The following is a 20,641-nucleotide window of genomic DNA, read 5'->3' on the forward strand; positions in this document are numbered from 1 at the left end:
AAGATGGAGAGGAGAGATGCAACCTCAGCCATCTGCAGATCCTTACCTCCATGTTTTTCCCACTGTTTGAATGGGAAATACTTAAAAGAGGTGGCAAAGCTGAAGATCTGGGCTCTCCATTGATCTGAAACTCTGCTGGGATCAAAAGGCAGAACCAGGAGAGGGGAAAATGGTGCTTTTCTCAGCTCCACCTGCAAACATTCTCCGTCCCAGACCCATACAGTGGGTGATGGAACTGTCCCACTGCAGATAGTATATGTTGTCTGCACTTCATGACTGCCGACTTTTCAGCCAGAAGTCCTTATGAGGTCCTCCAAGGCTTCATTTCTTCTTCTTATGGGCATACAGGCCACTCTGCCCACAGAGGACAGCATAGGGCTGTCTGTTTCCCCAATTTTGTCTTTTTAGCAAAGCAAGTGTGTTCAGTGCTGCTGCCCAAAGGGATTGTGCACCACATTGGTAGGGCCATCCTCCTTTTGGGGTCAACTGCTCCTGTGTGGACACATTGACCCCAGCTCTCATCCCCATCACCACCTCAAGGGTTTTAATGCCAGGGATGCAGTGGGCTGGTAGAGATGCCAACAAGGTCTGTGCCCTTGTCCCCATGCCAGCTTGTGTTTCCCTACCTGTGAAGGCATCCACGGTGGCCTCCAGGCTCTGCTGCCGCCCCCTCTCAGCGATGATGGAGATGGTGTACTCTGTGCCGGGCTCCAGCTCCGAGAGGGTGAGCTGTGACTCGTCCCTGGACACTGTCACTTCCGAGGCCATTCCCGAGGCGGGGGTGAAGGTGACGCGGTAGTGGTCGATGGGACCCGTGGCTTTGGTCCAAGACAGTGAGATGGACGTCTCAGTGGAGGCTGTCACCAGCAGGTCCCGGGGGCTGTCAAGCTCTGTGGGAGAGGGTTGGTGCAGAGCTTTGTCCCCATGCACACACTGTTCCATGGGGGCATCTGACCATAGCAGCCAGCTGTGCTTGGAGCAGGCTGGGGGCCAAACTCACCAGTCCTGGCATTCATGGTCGCTGGCACGCTCTGCTGGGTGTCCATCACGGCTGAAATCCCAATGCCATACTCTGTTCCTGGCACCAGATCTAACAGGGAGGGCAAAGAACATGACAAGGTTTGAGAGCAGCACCTGGCAGAGTGACCTCAGGGCCCTCCAGGGCATCCCTCAGGTCAGCAGTTCCTCTGCACATTGCAGAAGAGCTGAGTCTTTTCGAAAAGACCATTTTTGGATGCCATTGGACGGGGAATTTGGGTTATTTTAGCTCAGAAACAAGCCATTTTTAAAAGTTGTTGCTGAGGTCTGCTGCAATTACTGGCGGTGAGACAGAAGCTCTTGTGTGTGTGAGCTGAGATGGGAATGATAAAGTAGCTGTATTTTTTTCCAAAGTGATCAAATATTGTCACAGGGCTGGCGTCTTGGGGAGAAATAAACTATGCAGAGTAAATGAAATGGACGTTAATTGGGAAAGGTGCAGTCTTTCTGGGAGCTGAATCAAGCCCTGTTCTTTAGGGTGGACATATCCTGAGGTGCCTCTCTCGAGGAACTTGGGAACTGAGCTCGTCCAGCTCCTTTCCTCTTGCACTGCTTTATCTCCATGGAATATCTCTTGCCTCTGCCTGTCACTTCTGCTTGGCTGCTGGTGGCTTTATTCCCCTCTTCCCAGTGCTTCATGATCTTTCCCACAAAGTTGGAAAAATCCATAAACTTTCCAGCTCAGCCTCACTGGGCCTGACCCAGGGGCAGCATCCCCCAGAGCCACCAAAACCTTTCCCAAGAGGTCAGGAGAGAGGAACACTCTCCTCCCCTGCTTTTCTCCTGCTACAGTGCAGTCTTGGTGATGGGGAGAAGATGGACCTGCTCAATAAGTGTCAGAAGTATTCTGGAAAGAAGAACCTGGTAGAAGGTACAAGAAGGAAGAAATGAGAAGGAGGATTTAAACTTTTTCTCTGCCAGCTCTTTTGGGATGAGCAAAATTATGGTTATTTCTGTGCAAATGCTGAATTTTAATAGAGATTATGGGTCAGGGCCAGGCTTGCTGCACTTTTAAGTGTAAATCTTTGATAAACTCTGCTCAGTGCTATTCCACACTGCTTTTCCTGCAGATAGATGAGATTGGCTGAAAGAGTTGCTGGTTACTTTCATACCATGGATCCCATCAGGTCCTGGGTGACTGGAAGAAAAACCCCAATGAGTTTTGCACAAAGTCCAACAAGACTGGAGGACATGACTACTCTGTACATAACGAGCTATGGGAGAGGCTCATGTGCCATCCACATTATGACTAGCATAGCTTTTTTTTTTCTTTCCTAGCACAGTGGCTTTTTCATTATTTTCTGCTATGACTAGGTTGTTTTTTTAATTTTTTTTAATTGGTTTGTTTATAACACAGTACACTGGGGACTGGAAGTAATGCACTTGTGTGATGGTGGAGGCACTATATAAAAAAATCACTCTCTACAATTGACTTAAGAATCTGCATCTCTGCAGCTTGCTCTGGTTGGGTTTCTTGCAGCCTTGCTTGAGTCTGGAAGAGTCTTGGCAGCTTTTTCAGTTTTATTGAGAAAAACAAGAGACTTTAGGCTCTTGCCATATATTCCAAGGCAAGCTCAAGTTAAGCCATGGATATCATCTCAGTGTGTGTCACTGTTGTACTTCTGCCCAGGAAGGGGAATTTGGCCCATTTTTAATGCTTTTTCTCACCTAGAAAGCCAATAAATGTCCTAAAGAAAAGCTAGCAGGAGTCCAGCACCGAGTCTCTGATCTCATCCTATTTCTCCCCACGCATCCTCATCAAGAACACAAAAGAAACCAACCCTGATGTTTTTCTTCTTTCTGCATTCCACATTTTTCAAGACAACTGCTCTAATTGCCTTGCTGCCCTCCAGCCTTTCTTGTGACTCTGCTGCTGTGCCTGTAACTTTACTTTTGGCTTTCCCACTGACCTTTCTCCTATAACTTCATATGGCAGATTCCTGAGCCCTTGAAGGTCCTGGGAAGGCAGAGAGTCAACATGGAAGAACCTGTTGTCCTTCCATACTTCAAGATGATACTTCAAGAACTTCAAGATGAATGAGAACGTTTCTGCATATAATTCTTGTCTTTGCTCAAAATATGCCACTGGAGCAGCAAATCCATGAGGTAAGCAGTTCTAGTCAAAAAACAAGGAAATCACATCTCACATGGTGCTTTGCTGTGTTGCTGCATAAGGTGTTTGGGGCTTTCCTGGCAGTGGGAGGTGGGTGGTGTTTGCAGCCCCTATGCTGGCCTGAAAAATGTGCCACTTAAATGACTTGTTCAAAACCAGCATCTCTAGATTTGGGTCTGCTTGGAGCCCAGTTTGGAAAAAGGCACAAAACTCGGGCAGCCTGGCTGCCCATCACTGCCCACAGGGCATCATCACCCATGGCTCTTTCCAAACAAGCAAAAAAGAGAAGGGTGAAATAATATTTTTCTGTAGATCAGCCTCAACAGGCTGCTTCCCATTTCTCCCTTTGCTCCTTGCCAGCTCTATTTGCCACCTGGACAGATGACACTGTTGAGTCAGGAATGGAAAGAAGACTCCAGTCTTCAGGTGGATCAGAAGGCAAAGGGGTTTGATGAAAGTAGCTGGGTCTTTTTACAATGTGACCCACTAAGGTGATACTTGATTGGTTTCAAAGTAGAAACATCTCATATTATTGGTGAGTATGAACAGCACACTCTGGAGAACTATATCTATAAACAATGGTTACAGAAAGAGAGATAATAATTGTTTGAATTCTTTCATCTAAGTTTTCCACAGCTTCCCAGGATTTTTGTGGGAGAACCATTTCTCTCTCTGTTCAGAGGATATATAATTACTGTAGGGGAATACAGTATGGGTAAATGAAGGTGGTATAGAATGTAATCTTATCCCCTAAAGAGTTGCAGCTGAACCAATTACTAAAGATTAGGAGCAGGCCTGATGTTAACAGGGCACACCTGTAGCCAATCAGAAGAGCGTTATAAAAGAGTGGATTGGTGGGGGCTGGAGTCAGTTGGCTGCTGTGAGGACAAGGAAGAGTCAGTGCCTAGAGGAGCTGCCTACAAGAAACATCAAGGAGGTATGAAACTCTAGCAATATGGAACCTTTGCAATATAATGGTAATAGAACTCATGCACTGTCATGACAAGAAATTACTACAGAGTGATCCTTGCTGCAGGTGCACCCAGACCCATACACAGGGGAAAATGAGTTCTGTCCCAAGGAAAGCCTTCTCTCCAGTAAATAGTAAACTCCAGAACAATCTCAAACATATGCCAGCACAAGGGCAACTGAGTCTTAGTGCTGATTTGGGATCTCCTTTGCCCTACCTGGCTGAGAGGAGGGGGAGGAAGGGCACTGTGATCGTGTTCACAGGGGTCCGAGGAAGAGGGAAGAGATGAGGATTTGACTCCATGTTTCAGAAGGCTTGATTTATTATTTTATTATATATATTATATTAAAACTATAGTAAAAGAATAGAAGAAAGGATTTCATCTGAAGGCTAGCTAAGAATAGAAAAAGAAGGAATGATAACAAAGGTTTGTGTCTTGGACAGAGAGTCCGAGCCAGCTGACTCTGATTGGCCATTAATTAGAAACAACAACATGAGACCAATCACAGATCCACCTGTTGCATTCCACAGCGGCCCATAACCATTGTTTACATTTTGTTCCTGAGGCCTCTCAGCTTCTCAGGAGGCAAAATCCCAAGGAAAAGATTTTTCAGAAAATATCCTGGCTCCAGGGTGCGAGGGTGCGTGCATACCTGCGAGGGTGGCGCGGGTGGTGGGGCCGGCGTGGCGTGGCACCAGGAGCTCGTGGTAGTGCTCCCCGGCCAGGGTGCTGTAGACCACCCTGTAGCTGTGTGCCTCGGCCTCGCTGTTGTCCCAGGCGAGCTCGAGGCTGGCGGGGCTCCGCGAGCCCACCCGCAGGTTCTTGGGGGCGTCGATCTCTGCGCGACACAAGGGACAGAGGCACGATGTCACCGCGGGGAACACAGCCCTGCCACGGCCGGGGGGACAGTCAGGAGATCCCTCCTCCCCTGAGCATGGCCTGGCAGGAAGGGCTGGAACATTTGCTCTCACCCCCTGCTCAGCACAGGCTGGGAGATGGCACCCAGGAGGGTGACACAATGCTGGCAGCATCATCGGTAAGTTGGTTTGGCAGCTAGTTCTGTGTTATTTCAAAAAGAAAACTCTTTTCCCCCATGTGAAGGTAAAAGAACCTGAGGCACTATGAGTGAAAGGGCTCTGTAGTAGCCATGCATTGGCCTGAACTGCTTTCAGAAGAAAACCTTGAGCATCTTTACAGGCTCATTCACACTCAGACACTGCCCAAAGGGTTTGTTTATTGGTGCTGCTTAGGCTGTGTACTGAATCTGCTCTGGTTTGCACAATAAACCCCTCTGGTGAGCAACAGCTGGGGCTGGGCACCAGTGGACAGTGGGTAATGGTGATGGATCTGAGTTTGGGGGGGTCCTTTTATGTTGCCTTTTAGAAATAGAGTGAGGAAGGCCAAGGCAGGAAATCAGTTGGGGTAAGCATCTCATCTGAAATATTTATCTACAGAGATATGTACACACACAATTCATGTCCCACAATTATTACTGTAGGAGCCTCATAGCCAGCAGTAATGTACATGACAATTTATATACCATAAACCAGCACGGAAATACACGCTCTGACTCCTCCTTTATGGCACAGTAAATTAAATCCCTTAGTTATCTGCAGGCTTAACATTAATTAAGGTTTTACTGACCAGTTAGGGCGCTCAGAGAAGATATAAAATAAGATAACCATGTTTCTGGATGTGCTGGTTTCGGCTGCTTGACTGCTGATTCCTTGGTCAGGGCACCTACCTTGGCTTTTGACGCTGAGTGAAAGTGAGTGTCCCCTTGAACTCAGACCTGTGCTGAGCATTTTGGCACTTTTGAGAATTGTTCATTGAGCTGTGGGTGCTCTTAAGGACATAAACTGCTGAGTTCTAGAATTCTAAGCTGTGGGTCTGAAGGGGCACTGGAGCTGGTGGGGATGTGTGTCCCAGGCAGCTTCAGCCTTGATGCTACACCAAGATATGGCCAAGATGGGGTTGGTTTGGGGTTTGTCATCTAAATATGGGAGTTGAGCCCATGCATGCCTCATCACTGGCATCTGGGATCACCTGGACTGCCCTGGGGACTATATGAGCATCCCTGGGGGCACAGGGATCATAGCTCTCTCACTGACACCCATTACAGCTACAATGCAACTCATGCCCTTCTCTTGAGCTGGCTGTCGACAATAATCCCTCTTTGACTTTTTATGGTGGTATTTCCCAGAATTTGGGAGAGTTGGGTGGAGAAAGGTGGAAGCTTTGGGGACACCAAAGATGACCTTTTGCACTGGAGGTTTAGTAGCTAAATAGCCACAAGCAGCAGGGGTGGAGGCAGAGCGCAGTTGTAGGGTGCATATTTTAGGGTGAGATGGATCATTTGCTCAGTGATGGGATGCAAGGCACCTGCATCCAGGTGTCACCATTTACACCTGCATCTTAACCACTATGTTTTCATCCCACTTCTTCCTCCTAGCACATTAAACCGCAGCTCACTTGCGCCAGGAGAAAAAGAGTCATCACCAACCCCCAGCTGCAAAAACCCCTCAGCTTTTCCTCCTTGCTGCAGGACAGCCCATCTGCAGACCGGCAGCAAGCCACCTACCCATGCTTGCCAAAGAGACTCAGAAATTCACGCCCAAGAATTCAGTTCTCACCCAAAAATTCAATTCACGCCCAAAAATTCAGCTCTCCCAGCAAGGCCAGCTCTCTGTACCTGTGGTGAACTGTGCGAAGGCGGGGCGGCTCTCGTTGGCGCCGCGCAGGGCGCTGACGGCCAGGTGGTAGCGGGCGCCGGGGCGCAGGGCCTGCAGGGAGTACTGGCTGAGGGGGGGCTGCAGGCGGAAGGTGGTCCTGCCGCCCTCCCCGTCCGCCAGCCCGTACTTCAGCAGGATGGCGTCCACCTTGGCGCGAGGGGGGCTCCACTCCACGAAGGCCACCGTGTCCGAGACGTCCCGCACCAGGATCTGCGTTGGGCCGTCGATGACTGCGGGGGGGAAACGGGCACCTGTTATTGCGGGAGAGTTGGATGGGGAAAGGTGGGAGCTTTGGGGACACCAAGCTTCAGTAAAGCTTTAGGCTGACCTTCAAAGCAGCTGGAATTGGGATTTGGGGACAAGAGAGACATGCCATGGGCAAGAGGCATGACTGACTCCAAGATACTTTGGTCCTCATGGTTCCCAGTCCCTTGTCCCAGTCTCCTGGCTCTTTGCTGAACCCTCTCCACTTTCTGTGGACACTAGAGCAGGACCCAGCAGCTCTCTCACTGACACCCATTACAGCTATAATGCAACTCATGCCCTTCTCTTGAACTAGTTGTCCACAATAATTCCTCTTTGGCTCTTTAAGGTGGTATTTCCTAGGATTTGGGAGAGTTGGATGGGGAAAGGGGGGAGCTTTGGGGACACCAAGCTTCAGGGATGCTTCAGGCTGACCTTCAAAGCGGCTGGAATTGGGATTTGGGGACAAGGGAGAGAGGTGGCGTGGGCAAGAGGCATGACCCTGACCCCAAGATACTTAGGGGGTTTGCCCAATCCTTTGTCCCAATCTCCTGGCTCTTTGCTGAACCTTCTCCACTTTCTGTGGACACCAGAGCAGGGCCCAGCAGCTCTCTCATTGGCACCCATTACAGCTATAATGCAGCTCATGCCCTTCTCTTGGGCTGGTTGTTGACAATAATTCCTCTTTGGCTCTTTAAGGTGGTATTTCCCAGGATATAAAACTCCTGTATCTAACTGCAACACATGTTCTTTGCTCTTAGATAGCTGCTCGTACTTTTCCATTGAAAAACCATGTCATTTTCCTTTGTGCCCAGCTCTTCAAACTATCCAAATAACTTTTATTGATGTTCTTCTATGCAATTTACTCTTTTCTGATCCTTTCCGTCATTGGCAAAATTTATCAGCAACAGTATTCTGTCTTTTGAAAGGTGTTGACAATGTGTTAAATAACGTGGGGCCAAGGACAAGATCCAAGTGTTGAGAACTGAGGAATGTCTCTAGAAATGTTCCTGCTTTGGTGCCAGCTCCTGGTTTGTCCTTAAACTGAGGAATCAGCTCATAAAGCTGTTGGTGTCTTGGCAATGGGAAGAGAGGAGAAAATGCAACTGCTCTGGTGAATCTTCATAACTAGCTGGGTGTGGGGTTATGGTTGGTGTCCAAAAAAACCTTTCAAATAAATGGTTTTTAGAAAAATTAATACCAGAGGTCTACTGGGAGACCTTTATGGACGTTTCTGCCTTTTTTTTTTTTTTTTTGAAAAGATTTGGGCCCTTTCTTCCTCCACACCCCCCAAACACTCAACCTTTGGAATTCCTGGGCTCAGGCATGGCTGATGGATGCTTTGAGTCCAGCAGGACTGGATGGATGGATGGATGGAGCCAAGCCTTGCCATCGCTCCTGTGCCATGGCAGTGCTCATACATGAAGCCTGCTGGGCAGTCTGTTTTATCACTTGGATGATCACATGTGGGTGAAAAAGCCCACTTTGGTTCTGTAATTCGGACTATACCATAGACACATATACCTGATATAATGACAGTATATAATAAGGGTCTGCTGAATGCTGCACCTGGAAGTTCTGGGGGACAAGCTTGTGGGCAGGGATGGGAAGGACTGGGGAGGGGTTAGAAAAGGACATGGAGGAATTTGGAGTAGTGAGGTGAGGTCTGTGGGCAAAACAGCAGAGGAGGGAGCACAGCTGGGAGTCCCAGTGCTCAGGTAGGAGCTGTCTGTCCAGCTTGGCCAGGACCAGCTCATGCATACCCTCAATCTCCAGCTGCTTCATGCTGTCCAGCCATCCAGATGATCCACATCTACTTATCCCTGTGGCATAAAACCATGCCTTTGCTGCCTGATCCTGGCACAGGATGCTGAGGAAGAGCAAGGGTGGTGGGGATGAAGCTCTGGGGGTGCTGCAGAGGAAGGCAGACACCAGCACAGGGATGTTCCATGGAGCACAGATCCCGGAGCCCTCTGCTCCACCTGCACTCCCTGCAAAGGTCAACCCTCGAGTCTGAAGTACCAGCTTCTATTTTTGCTGACTTCCCAGGGAAAGGAAGTTTCTGCCTTGACCAGGAGATGTCTCTATTAAGCCACGTCGAGCTGAACGCGGAGGCAAAGCAGGAGGAGAGGACTGCGCTGGGAAAGATCAGCCCTGCAACAACCTGCTGCGGTGGAGGGACCCTCCCTTCACTCTCACCGCTGCCTCAATTAGCAGCGCCTCATTACAGCCCTCCGGCAGCTATTTAAGTGCTGTTTCCTCTCGGAACAGCTCAGGTGGAGCTAGCAGACGTCTGCCTGGCTTTCAAGGCAGCCTGCAGCAGATCTGGTGTGAAGAGACTCCTCTCCCCCGTGAGCTCTGCCCATCACTGCATCTCCTGAAGACCCAGCTGAATTTTCTCTCGTCTACAGGAAGGACCAGTGAGTGGGCAAACAAACTGGTTAGGAAGGGACATGCTGTTGCTCCTGGCTCCCTGCCCTGCTGCCTGATTTGCCTGAATAGGTGGGAGTTGAGGGCATTTAGTGGCACAAAAGCGGGTGGCAGTTTTAATCTCTCATGTATGAGTAAGTAATACATTTGTAGATATATTTCTTGAGGGCATGCAGCCTCCAGAACGTGAGATTAGCAGAGAAGAATAATTTATCAATAATAATAATAATAATATCTAGAGAAGAATAATTTATCCTTTTATACAGTAAAAGCAGAACTGAGTCTTCACTCCCAACCCCATTAACCTCACCACAGCTTCTGCACTTGTGACTATTTAGGAGCGAGAGGGACAAAACACTGCACAAAGAAGCTGTGGCTGCAAGTTTCATCCCTGCCCATGGGACTTTATTTCGGGCCCAAGCCCTGGGCACTGCTGCCCCCAGGTGAGGCTCACTCACGGGTTGAGACGCTGTCAGAGGTGGGAGGGCTTCTGGCTTGTTCCTTCAGGGCCACCACGGTGACAGTGTACTCCTCCCCCGGCTTCAGCCCCGTCTGGTTGAAGGTGGTGACGGTGCTGGGGAGCTGGGCAATCACACCACCCTCGTTATTCTGTCAGGGAATGAAACAAGCATTAACCCTCCCCCAGCAGCTGGTGTTTTGGGGGGGACTGATGCACAAAGAGGAGGTGCTCCCCATGTTGCATCCTTCCACAGCCTCTCTGCATCCCCAAATCACCTTGGCACACCCCAGCATGGAGACAGAAAGCTGGGATGAGGTCACCCCCCAAGCGTGGAGTGCTTGTGTTGTTGGGCTGCAAAATCTTCCCCATCCCTCCTCCCTCCCCAGCTTCTGTGTATTTGTGCCTCTGCTGTTCAGAAAGAGGAAAGATGATTAAACCAAAGCCTTGGCTAGGCTTGTTTTCCCTGCTCTTCAGGTGCCAGGAGCCTTTTGTTGTTGATGTATAGGTATGAAGCTGTGAGGTCTTTATTTTGCTGTCACCTGCTTTTTAGCCATCTTTAGTACACTCATTTATGCCTTGTGGTTTTGCCCTGAAAAACTGTGAGGCTTTAAACAACTGCACATGTCACCTTTCCTGCCAGTGCTTGGACAAAGGACCTTTTCTTGCTGCTGTCTTCACTAATAACATGCTAAACAAATCTTTGCACATAACTCTCAATTCATATTCATCCCTTTTCTCATTAAACAGGAAACCTTCCATTTCAGCCCTCAGTTACCATTTTACCTTTCCTAATTTTCTTTGCTAAATCTGTCTTCTCTTTGTCTTTTTCCCCACCCCATCCCCAGTGCAGGCAGCAGATGGGCAATCCTACCTGACCCAGCTTTTGTGGGGGTGAGAGCATCAAAGAGTCCATGGAAGGAGAGTGGAAAGAGCTTTGCAGGAAGCTGCAAGCATCCTCGTTGGGCTGCTGAGGACCAAATTAGCATTTCCTCACCCAGTTTTTGGGAAGACAGGTCAGTTTTTCTCACAGAGGTGGTGATGCTGCAGTTATAAAGTTATAACTCTGTTGTTTTTAGCCTTTGGGAATGGGTTTTGGGTTTGTTTGAGGTGTGGCAATGTTTTGGCATGTACCCAAGCAAGCACTGCTTGCAGGGCAGTAAAGGACACAGCACCCTCTGCCTAATTTTAGGGGAAAAGGCAATAATAGAGACTCCAGAAAGGCCAATTTTGACAGCTGATGGGCAGGAACACGACTGTGACTTTGTCTTAACTCATGGATTTGAGAACTTTAAAGCCCAGCAAGCTACATCCCTTCTATACTCAAGACCCTGCATCCAGGAACAGACATTCTTTTGCATTTTATCTGCCTTTAAATCCCAAAATTTTCCCATGTATTTTTAAGTTTAAGCTTAAAAACAGAAAAAAAAGAACCAATGGTTTGCATTTATTTGCTTCAGGGGGATGCTGTTCAGCTTAATTCCTGAGTAATAGTGAAATGTTTGAAAGAGCTATTTTTTCCTACCAAAAGTTTTTCTCTGACATTGCTGTACTTTTCAGCTTTAATCCTGAATGATCACCTGATGGTGACTGCAAATTATCCCAGGGTCTATACCTGCATTACATGAGCTTCAACTTCTGACACGATTTGCATGTGGATGTAGCCAACATCACACCAATAATCTCCCAGCAACTCTTTGGGAATGAGAGAATTGAGTTATTTAAGGCAATTGAGCTCTTGCTTTGTGCTGTGCAATGATACTTCATAGTTAAGAGTATTTAAAACTTTGGGGCCAAATTCTGCAGTTCTCCACTGCCCAGAGCTGCCTTGGATTCCAGTGCAGGTTTTTGTACAAGTGAAAACACCATAATTGAGCCCTTAATCAGCATTTCTTTTGCTGCTGGGGCTTGAATGCTCTTATAAAGAGGCTCCATGTACAATTGGAGCTATACTTATGGCTAAATGGTGTAGAAATTATGAATATAGACTAAATACTTGATGTACAATTTTTGTTGCTGTGCACAGAAAACATGGGGTATTTAGGGCAACATTTTTATCCTTTCATCTTTTCTGGCACCGTTTCTACCTGCTCGTCACTGCGATGAAAATTAAAATTCCATGGCAGGAATGAAGTGTGCGTGTGACTTGGGGGGGAGCTGAAGGTTCTTGTCTGAGAGCCAGCAGCTGCTCACTTTGATCCAGGCTGCTTTGGGGAGCTTAGTGTAGAGAGCAGGGCAAGGAAGAGGAGGAGGAGGAGGTGGAAGAGTCATTGCAAAGGAGATGGAAAGGAAAAAGAGGGTGCGACAACAAGAGTGAGGCTGGAAGGGTTTTTTTTCCCCATCACTGGATTTTTTTGGGGGGGACAATTCTTTGAGGACATACATGTTTTGACACAAAAACTAATGGGGAAATGCAGGCTGGCAGTCTGGGGAGTCTGGTGTGCAGCACAGAAAGGGCAAACACAGGCTGGGTGTCTGGGGAAGGAAGCTGATTTAGGGTGCTCTCACTGCGTGCACCCTGCAGTGCCAGGGGTGTGGCAGCAGTACCTTGGGGATGAAGCTGATCTCCCAGCCGTCCAAGGGGAAGGAGAAGGGCTCCCACTGCACCTCTGCTGTTGTCTCTGTGATGGTCTTGAACTTCAGCCCCTGTGGTGTGGCGAGGCCTGCAAGGGAGCAGGGGTGCTGAGCAGAGAGGGGTGGGTGTGCACATGCTGTACCCACCCTGCTCCCCGTGGGTATTTTGTTATCTGAGCAACAAAAACAGGGAAACTTTTGGTGTCTGTTAGCAAAATTCCTTTTTCCCTGCTCCACGTGGGTTGGAGGGAAAAGAGGAAAATGCCTGGACATATGGACACTGAAGCATCCCACTGCAATGTGGTGTGAACAGAGTGAATGATGGGGCTGCAAAGGGCTATCTGGATAGTTTCTGGTTTTCCCCTGCCCTCTGTATCCTCAGTCTCCAAGAAACCCCTCTGGAGGTTGGCATTACAGCTTGATACTCCTGTTTTCCTCTGTGCATCACGGTCCTGGTCAGGACTGTGTTTCTCCTGATGCACAGCAGCATCCGCTCTTGCTGCACCATCATGGGGAGTCATCACGGGGAACCATCCGTTCAGGACGGGGAGGAGAACCTGAGATTTACATGTCATATTGTAGCATTTTCTCTGATGAAAAAATGTAATGCTTTGAGCTACATTCTGGGGGCTGCAATCAAACTCTGAAAGCTTTTTCATCCAAACAGAGAGAATGGACACATTTCCTCCTTTCCTATCTCCCTACACTGATACAAGTTTTAAATTTTTTTTTCCTTCTTTTTGAAGGCTCAAGTTTCTGCTGCTAGTTTTTTTAATGCAAAAAGTGAGCCAGCTTGAGCATCCCCTCAGTACACATGGGCAGCAAGCAACAAGTGCAGTAGGATACTTACTGGTCATCACCCTGGAGGTAACGGGGATGCTGAAGACATCACTGATGACTGCATAGACGCTGACATTGTAGGCAACCCCTGGCTCCAGATCCGTGATGGTGATGCTGCTCCAGTCCCCAGGCACCCTCTGCCGGAGCTGGGAGCCCCCTGGCACGGCAGGCTGGTAGGACACCACGTACTCAGTGGCTGCCCCCGGGCTGTCCCAGGCCAGCTCGATGGAGCTGTCGCTGATCCCCGTCACCCGCAGGTTCTCAGGGGGAGACACTGGTGGGAAGGACAGAGGCATGGAGAGTGTCAGGGTGTGCCTGGCTTATTCTTCCACTCCTGTGGGAGGCTGTGTAGGTCTGCTGGTGGGCACAGGCTGGGTGTTATGTGGTACCTGTGGTTGTTTGAACAGCTATAACAAGGTAAAGGCTCAGGAGAACCTGTTGCACTGTTTAGCCCCCATGTTGGGATGTGTGGGAATTTATAAAATTAGAGGGTTTTGGGAAAATTGTAAAAGATAGGTTTTAGAGATAGTAGAATTGTGATTAGAGTTAAGTAGTAGCTATAAAATTGGTTAGTGGAAAAATTAGGTAAGAAGTAGAAAATTAAGGATAAATAGAACAATGTTTGTGTATTAACGTTTGTTTAGAATAATTTTTTAAGTTGTAGAAAAGTATATTTAGTAAGATATTAGGAATTTCTAAGCTTAACAATGGAGTTTTGTGTAGTGTGTTTTAAGGCTTACAAGCAGGTATTATATTCTAAATAACCAAGCCTTGTTTTAACCAAAGGTATGTGTGCTTATAGTGCTTGGATAGAACTACTGTCAATATGCTTTTGCTTTGTGTGGTTGGTCAAAAAACTTTTAAAGTAAGTTGTAACATTAAGTTCTTTGTCTGCTGCCTAGGATGTGAGCTGCTGGCACCTTCCCATTGTCATAACCATGTAATGAGACTGATGCTGGAAAATAAACCAGCTCAAGGCCCGTCCCTAGCAGTCTCATCCTGTTTGTGATTTGTACATAGCCCCAGCTGGCTGGGATGAACATCAGCTTTTTGCTCACCTCCCAGACTTTTGTCCATGGTGTCTTTGGGGACAGAGATAACAGGATGGAGGGGCTCAATGTGTCCCTAAGTGATGCTCTCTGCAGGTATGGAGCTGATGCTGGAAAATAAACCAGCTCAAGGCACGTTCCTAGCAGTCTCATCCTATTCATGATTTGTGCATAGCCCCAGGTGGCTGGGACGAACCTCACTAACTTTTTGCTCACCTCCCATGGTGTCTTTGGGGACAGGGATAACAGGGAGGTAGCCACACTGTGGGACCTCAGTGTATCAATCCTCTGTGGGTATGGAGCTGATGCTGGAAAATAAATGAGCTGAAGGCACGTGATTTGTACATAGCCCCTGGCTGGCAATAGGATGAACCTCACCAGCTTTTTGCTCATCTCCCAGACTTTTGTCCATGGTGTCTTGGGGGACAGGGATAACGGGGGGGAGGCCTCAGTGTGTCCTAAGTGATGCTCTCTGCCAGGTAAGGATTCCTCTCAGCTTCACGGCGCTCCTATGGGACTCTGGTCACCTCGGAACCCTTGCTTATGCAACACTTAAGCCTGGCTTAGCTCCTGTACCTGCGGAGCAGTCGTGCCCGCCGTAGCCTGTCTCGCAGACGCAGAGCCCGTCGCGGCAGAGCCCGCGGCCGCCGCAGCCGGCGGGGCAGCGCTGCCGGCCGCAGTCCGGGCCGGCGAAGCCCTCCTGGCACTCGCAGGTGCCGTTCACGCAGCGGCCCCGGCCCGAGCAGTCGCGGGGGCAGCGCAGCTCCGAGCAGTCGTCCCCGGTGAATCCCTCCTCGCACACGCACTCGCCGTCCACGCAGAGCCCGCGGGAGCCGCAGCCGGCGGGGCAGCGCGGCTGGGAGCAGTCCTCGCCGCCGTAGTCGCTGTCGCAGACGCACTGTCCCTCCAGGCACACGCCGCGGCTGGAGCAGCCGCCGGGGCACAGCGGCTCCGAGCAGTTGCTGCCCGCCCAGCCCTCCATGCACACGCAGCTGCACGACTCCAGGCTGAAGTTCCCGTGGCCGCTGCACTGCGGGATGTAATCCAGCTGCCCTGCAAGGATGCGGGAGCGAGGGTCAGAACCCGGCGGGTGGGAGGTGGAAAAGGTCGGCGTTGGTCTCGGGTCAGCCCTCTGAGGGGCTGGAGAAGGTGTGGGGCAAGGCGGGGATAGTTCTCTCTCTGGCAAACTGGCGGCTTTAGGGCTGAAAGGGGAAGAATTGGTGGGGCTTGGGTGCATCTTTCCCTAGGGAGCACTGGCCCCCATAACTGTGGGTGCCATCAGCCTTGTGGTGGTGCAGGTCCTCCCTTTGGTTTCTCTCCAGCTCAGCGCTCAACAGGAACTTCCTAGACCTCTTACTGGGAAAATCCTTCCCTGGAGAAACCCTCTGCACCAGCCATGACTCCTCTGGTCTCACATCTACCCACTTCTCCTTTTATAGCTGAGAGATCCGAGCTGCTTTTCCTCTCCTATACGAAGTAGGTATCATCCTCATCCCTATCCTGGAGAACCTGACTGGGACAGAACTGTTGGCTTTGGGCACACTGAGGTTGTGGAAAAGCAGGGACAGCACAAGGGCTCTGTGGCAGCACCTCTAATGCCCCCTCTTTACCTGGCAGCCTTGCACAGGGTGCTCTGGGCTGAGGAGGGATGATGGGGATGAAGGCAGCAGTCACTGACCCTGCTAATGCTCCCCTGTTTTGCCCTCAAACAGAGCCATTGCTCCAGCCAAGGGTTTATCCCAGGCAGGCTAACTTTTCCTTGCTGATTTGTACTGCTTTTCCTCATGTGAACCAAGGAAGGACAGAAACCCTTTCTGTGCTTCTTCCAAACCCTAAAGACCCCCAAGCCCCAGGACTCTGTCCCCAGCTAAATTTTCCATCCTAGCTGAACTCTCCAAGCAGCTTTTCCAGTGGGGAGATGTAGCAGATGCACAAGTAAAAGCAGCTCAGTTACATGCTGTGCCAGACAGACACATTTGGGTTACTGTGCAGGACAATTCCCACCCAAACTGCAAATACTGGGAATGCCAGGCAGAATCTCTTTAGATCTCAGCCTCTAGCTGAGTTATCAAAAGATGAGAGAGGATGCTTCTAAGTGTGCTGGAGAAAAGAGGCTTTCCTCAGGGAAATTGCCTTGGGTGGTGGGGTAGGGATCCTGATTCCTTTGCAGTGCAGTGAATTGAAAGCAGCTCTGGTAAAAATAAATGAAATTATTCCAGTTTTAGCTCGGCACATCTGTGACAGGAGTGGGGACTCCACCAAGCAATGAATATTTAATGGGGCTGTCTATGCATGTTGCAAGTAACCCAAATAGGCCCATCAGAGTTTCAAATTAATTCCTTTAAAACAGGTATTTTTTCATAGCATTTCCTATGTGATTTTAACCCTCACTTTGCACAGACTGATGTTTCCTGTTTTGTCTTAGTTATTAATGCAGCTGATGGATGTGGCACTGGAAGGGATGTGGGCTGAAGCCATGGCTGGGAACACATTGACTTCCACTGGCCACATGATAGATGCCAGCCCAAGCCACCCTGCTGTGTGTCCATCCTTGTTTCTCCCTCCCTGACCAGCACACCTTTGGTGTAACTCTAGACCTGAGGACTGATTGCACTCACTTCATTTTAATGTGTCCTACACACAGAAAAATGTCTCCTTCCACTGGAAAAATCACACTAATAGCTGCAAAACTTTAAAAGAAAAAATGCAGTGAGTACTGGGGATAAAAGGGTTGGTTTTAATTTCTCTTCCTTTCTGCTGCTGCTCTTGGTGTGAAAAGCAGTTTTCCCCTGGAAAGATGCCCTGTGTCATTCTCCTTGCTTAGTGTTTTCTTTCCTGCAAGGAGCCCTCGTGGGCTGAGCTGCATTTGGGATGGATGCCCTTTGGGACAGCCCCTCTTCCTCGAGACAAAGAGAACTATCAGTGTGCTGGCTCCTGGGTCATGGAAATGCAGCTGCCAGCCCAAACCTGCCTGACCCATCTCATTTCAGCTGAGTGCTGCTTTCCTGAGCCTGGGGGGCAGCTGAGGTGGAGCAAGGGGCTGCCTTCAATGGAGTAACCCTAATGGGACCTCTTGGAGGTCTCCACCAAAGCACATCTTTTTATTCAGATGGAGTATTTTGTGCCTTTTTTTTTTCTTTTTTAGGTTTTGTTTGCTTATTTAATGTATTTTTTAATCCTTTTTTTTTTAAACTCAGCTTTTCAGATGTGTTCATTCCCCCTGCAGAGAAGATGAAGGGGCTTATTGCCAGCTCCCACGGGGCTGCCTTCAGCCCAGGGACAGCTCAGGAGAGCAGCAGCCACATCTCTGCCCCTGTCCCACAAGCAGTGGCTCATGTCTAAGAGTGCTGGGAGGACTGCAGAGTTGAGAGATCCCCCTGCTCACCCCTAACCAGCTGTAGTTTCATCCCTAAAGGGGTTCAGCTCTCTCTCCATTGTGGAGTTTTCACAGTGAGTGTGGACAGGGCGCTCAAGTGACCAAAGCCCTCCCAGGCCTTTTCCTGCCTTAAGAGGACTTAAACTAAGTCTTTCACTAAAGCCACAGCCCCATTGTGGGTAAACACTGGTTTTCCTCTGTCACCACTCTGAGTGGCACCATCAGGTTCTCATTATTTCTCCTGCCTCTCTCTCAAGCCCTCAGCCCCCAGCAAGAGCTAACAGGATGGCGTTACTACCTGTGGCTGCATTTTCTTGGCAGCAATTGGAGGTGCATTGGTCCCGGAGGATGGAGACCTCCCTCTCCAGCATCTCAATCCTGCTCAGCAGCTCCTGCAGGGATGGGAGGGAGGTGGAGCACTTGCAGGCCTGCTTGGGCATGTTTATCCTGTGGGTGAAGGTGACCTGGCTCTCGCTGTCGGAGGTCTGCTCCGTGTACTCTGCCAGCCGGTCGTCTTCTGAACTCACCTCCTCGCCCGAAGACTTGAACATGGAGGAGCAGCAGCTGTCCAGGGGGATGTTGATGTTGTAGATGTGGTGGAAGACCATGGGCTGCTCTTTGGTGGGTGGGCTGCAGTTGGTGAGGCCAGCTGCCTCATCCACCGCTGTCGTCTCGGCCGGCTCTGTCGTCGCCTCCAGGCGGCACTCAAACGGCTTGAGGACAGCGCCCAGCAGAAGCAAGTTGAAGCTGATGACCACACTCCTCAGGATTGGGTTTTCACCATCAGTCCCCATTTTCCCTGGGAGTGGGAAGAACCTTCCAAGCTAGTCTTGGTCAGCCAAGAGCAGGGAGGACCTGGGAACACAGAAGCAAAAGAGCATGGTTGGTGTTAGCCTCTAAACTATGCTCAGCACGGAGAGGTAGATCCTTCTTAGGACTTATCCAGACACATGTGGGGCCAGCTTCACCCACACGCAGTCCTGCTGGCTTTGGTGTGCAGGGACACAGTTTGGGGTAATTGGGAGTGGGGCTGAGCTGAGCCTCATCCCCCAACAGGCTACAGCTGTGAGCAGCAGGTGAGCAGCAGTGACAGCAACGAGCCATGGAGTGCCCAGGGGCACTGACCAACCACCAAAGGGAACAGAGGGCACACAGGTGCAGTGCATCAATAGGAGGGGATAAAAGGTTGGGCTAAAAAACAGGAGGAGCAGATGCTTGCAGTCCTCTAAAGTGCTGTAGTGTTGCTCTGCATAGGTCGAAGCTTTCTGAAATGTGTGATGTTTCTCTGTGTATTGTGGCTGTCCCAACTGTGACATTGGTGGAGCCTAAATCAATGCTGAATGGAACCCATGGCTGGTGGGAACACCTTGTCATGGCCATTGAGCAGTGACAAAGACAGATTCTTGTTGTTGTTTTTTTTTTTTTTTTTAGGAAACAATAGATCTAGTGCTATCAAAGCACCAAATACTCATCTCTGGGCCACTTCCACATCTTACTTTGCCACCCTCTACCAAAGCCATAACCTTGAGCAGTTGCTACCTCTTGCTTCTAATGGCCCTCCTGCTCTGGAGCTCCTCTCCAGCTCCCTGGGGAGTATCCCTGCCTCCCCCATTACCCTGAATGAATGAAAATATATGTTTGCTGGTTTCTCTCCAACAACACCTGGAACTCTTTTGGTAAACTCTCTTTTTTCTCCCCTGGTTTTAGGAAAAGCAAGGAAAACAGAAATAACTCTGCAATGGCATGGTGCTGACCGTGCTCACAGAAGACAGGTTCTGTAAGTTGCAGTTTGGGGCTGCATTCTCAGACCCTGACTCCTACAAGTCCTCCTCTCCCCTCTGGGCTCTCTGCTGGCTCCTGGGTGGCCCTGGCTGACCCACAGGGAGACTCCTTGTCCCTGCACAATGGGGCAGCCGTGGCAGGGCAAGGCACAGGGACTAATGAACACAGACTGCCTCTGATTGACTCGCTGGTGCTCAAATCTCAGCACCCCCTCCTCGGCCTCTCACTTGGCTTTTTGTGTGTGCTCAGAGTGGAAGTAATTGTGGCCATGGGCCAGCTGCTCCGAGCCAGGCCAGTGCTGCAAAGGAAAACTCCTTGCAGGATTACCGGAGCAGCTTAGGCACGGGGAAATGAAACGCTTCCTCTCCCCCTCTGTGCAGCCAGCTTGCCTCAAGAGAGGTATCAGAGCCAGTTTGTGAGCACAGCTGGATGGGGGAGAGGGGCTCTGTGTGGGTGCAGGAGTGAGGGAGTGGGAGATGGATGGTGGGTAAAGGAGGGTGAGCAGACACACACAGCACTAATGACAGTGAGCAGGGTGGTTGGGCAGTGAACAACTCTGTAACCCACAGACTGAACCCATTCATCTGCTGCTAGGAACTGCCAGCCTTATTGGTCTGAATCTCTTTATCAGTACATTCATTACAGCTGCCCAGCTCTCCTTTCTGAGTGGCAAGTCATGGCATTCCCTCCTGCCCCTTGGGCAGGGCATGATGCTGTGGGGATGTTGGCATCCCTGGGGAGTGATGCCAGGGAGATTTCCTGTAATATCACTGGTTGGGCTCTTAGGTGTGAAATGGTGAAAAGTCACCATGGTTCAGGCTGAATCCACAGGGCAGGTGGATGCTCCTTGGAGTCCTCCAACCCAGAGCAGGCCAGACATCCCTATTAATCCTCAGCTTCTTCCCAGAGGCTTGGGCTGGCAGCTCTGAAGCCCTGCCAGGTTTGTGAACACATTCCTGAGCTCTGTCATTGCCATTCCCTCTCTGGTCCCGCTCTGTCTCCTGCTCCTCATGTCAACAGTTTGCTTTTCCCTAAA

General features: G+C 49.8%; 1 protein-coding gene across 1 annotated transcript in view; it reads right to left on the reverse strand.

The window, feature by feature from the left end:
• TNR (tenascin R) overlaps positions 1–18,617 on the reverse strand; it is a 30,314-nt gene extending 11,697 nt beyond the window's left edge. Inside the window, exons 1-9 of the mRNA XM_030953393.1 lie at positions 18,122–18,617; positions 15,024–15,500; positions 13,409–13,672; positions 12,532–12,647; positions 9,986–10,136; positions 6,815–7,084; positions 4,775–4,960; positions 1,001–1,090; positions 627–890 (exon numbers count right to left, since the gene is read on the reverse strand). Coding sequence (XP_030809253.1) covers positions 627–890; positions 1,001–1,090; positions 4,775–4,960; positions 6,815–7,084; positions 9,986–10,136; positions 12,532–12,647; positions 13,409–13,672; positions 15,024–15,500; positions 18,122–18,617 — 2,314 coding nt within the window. The remainder of the gene's footprint in view (positions 1–626; positions 891–1,000; positions 1,091–4,774; positions 4,961–6,814; positions 7,085–9,985; positions 10,137–12,531; positions 12,648–13,408; positions 13,673–15,023; positions 15,501–18,121) is intronic.
• Positions 18,618–20,641: the final 2,024 nt, after the last annotated feature.

Source organism: Camarhynchus parvulus, chromosome 8 (genome assembly GCF_901933205.1).
Source record: "Camarhynchus parvulus chromosome 8, STF_HiC, whole genome shotgun sequence".
Taxonomy (NCBI): domain Eukaryota; kingdom Metazoa; phylum Chordata; class Aves; order Passeriformes; family Thraupidae; genus Camarhynchus; species Camarhynchus parvulus.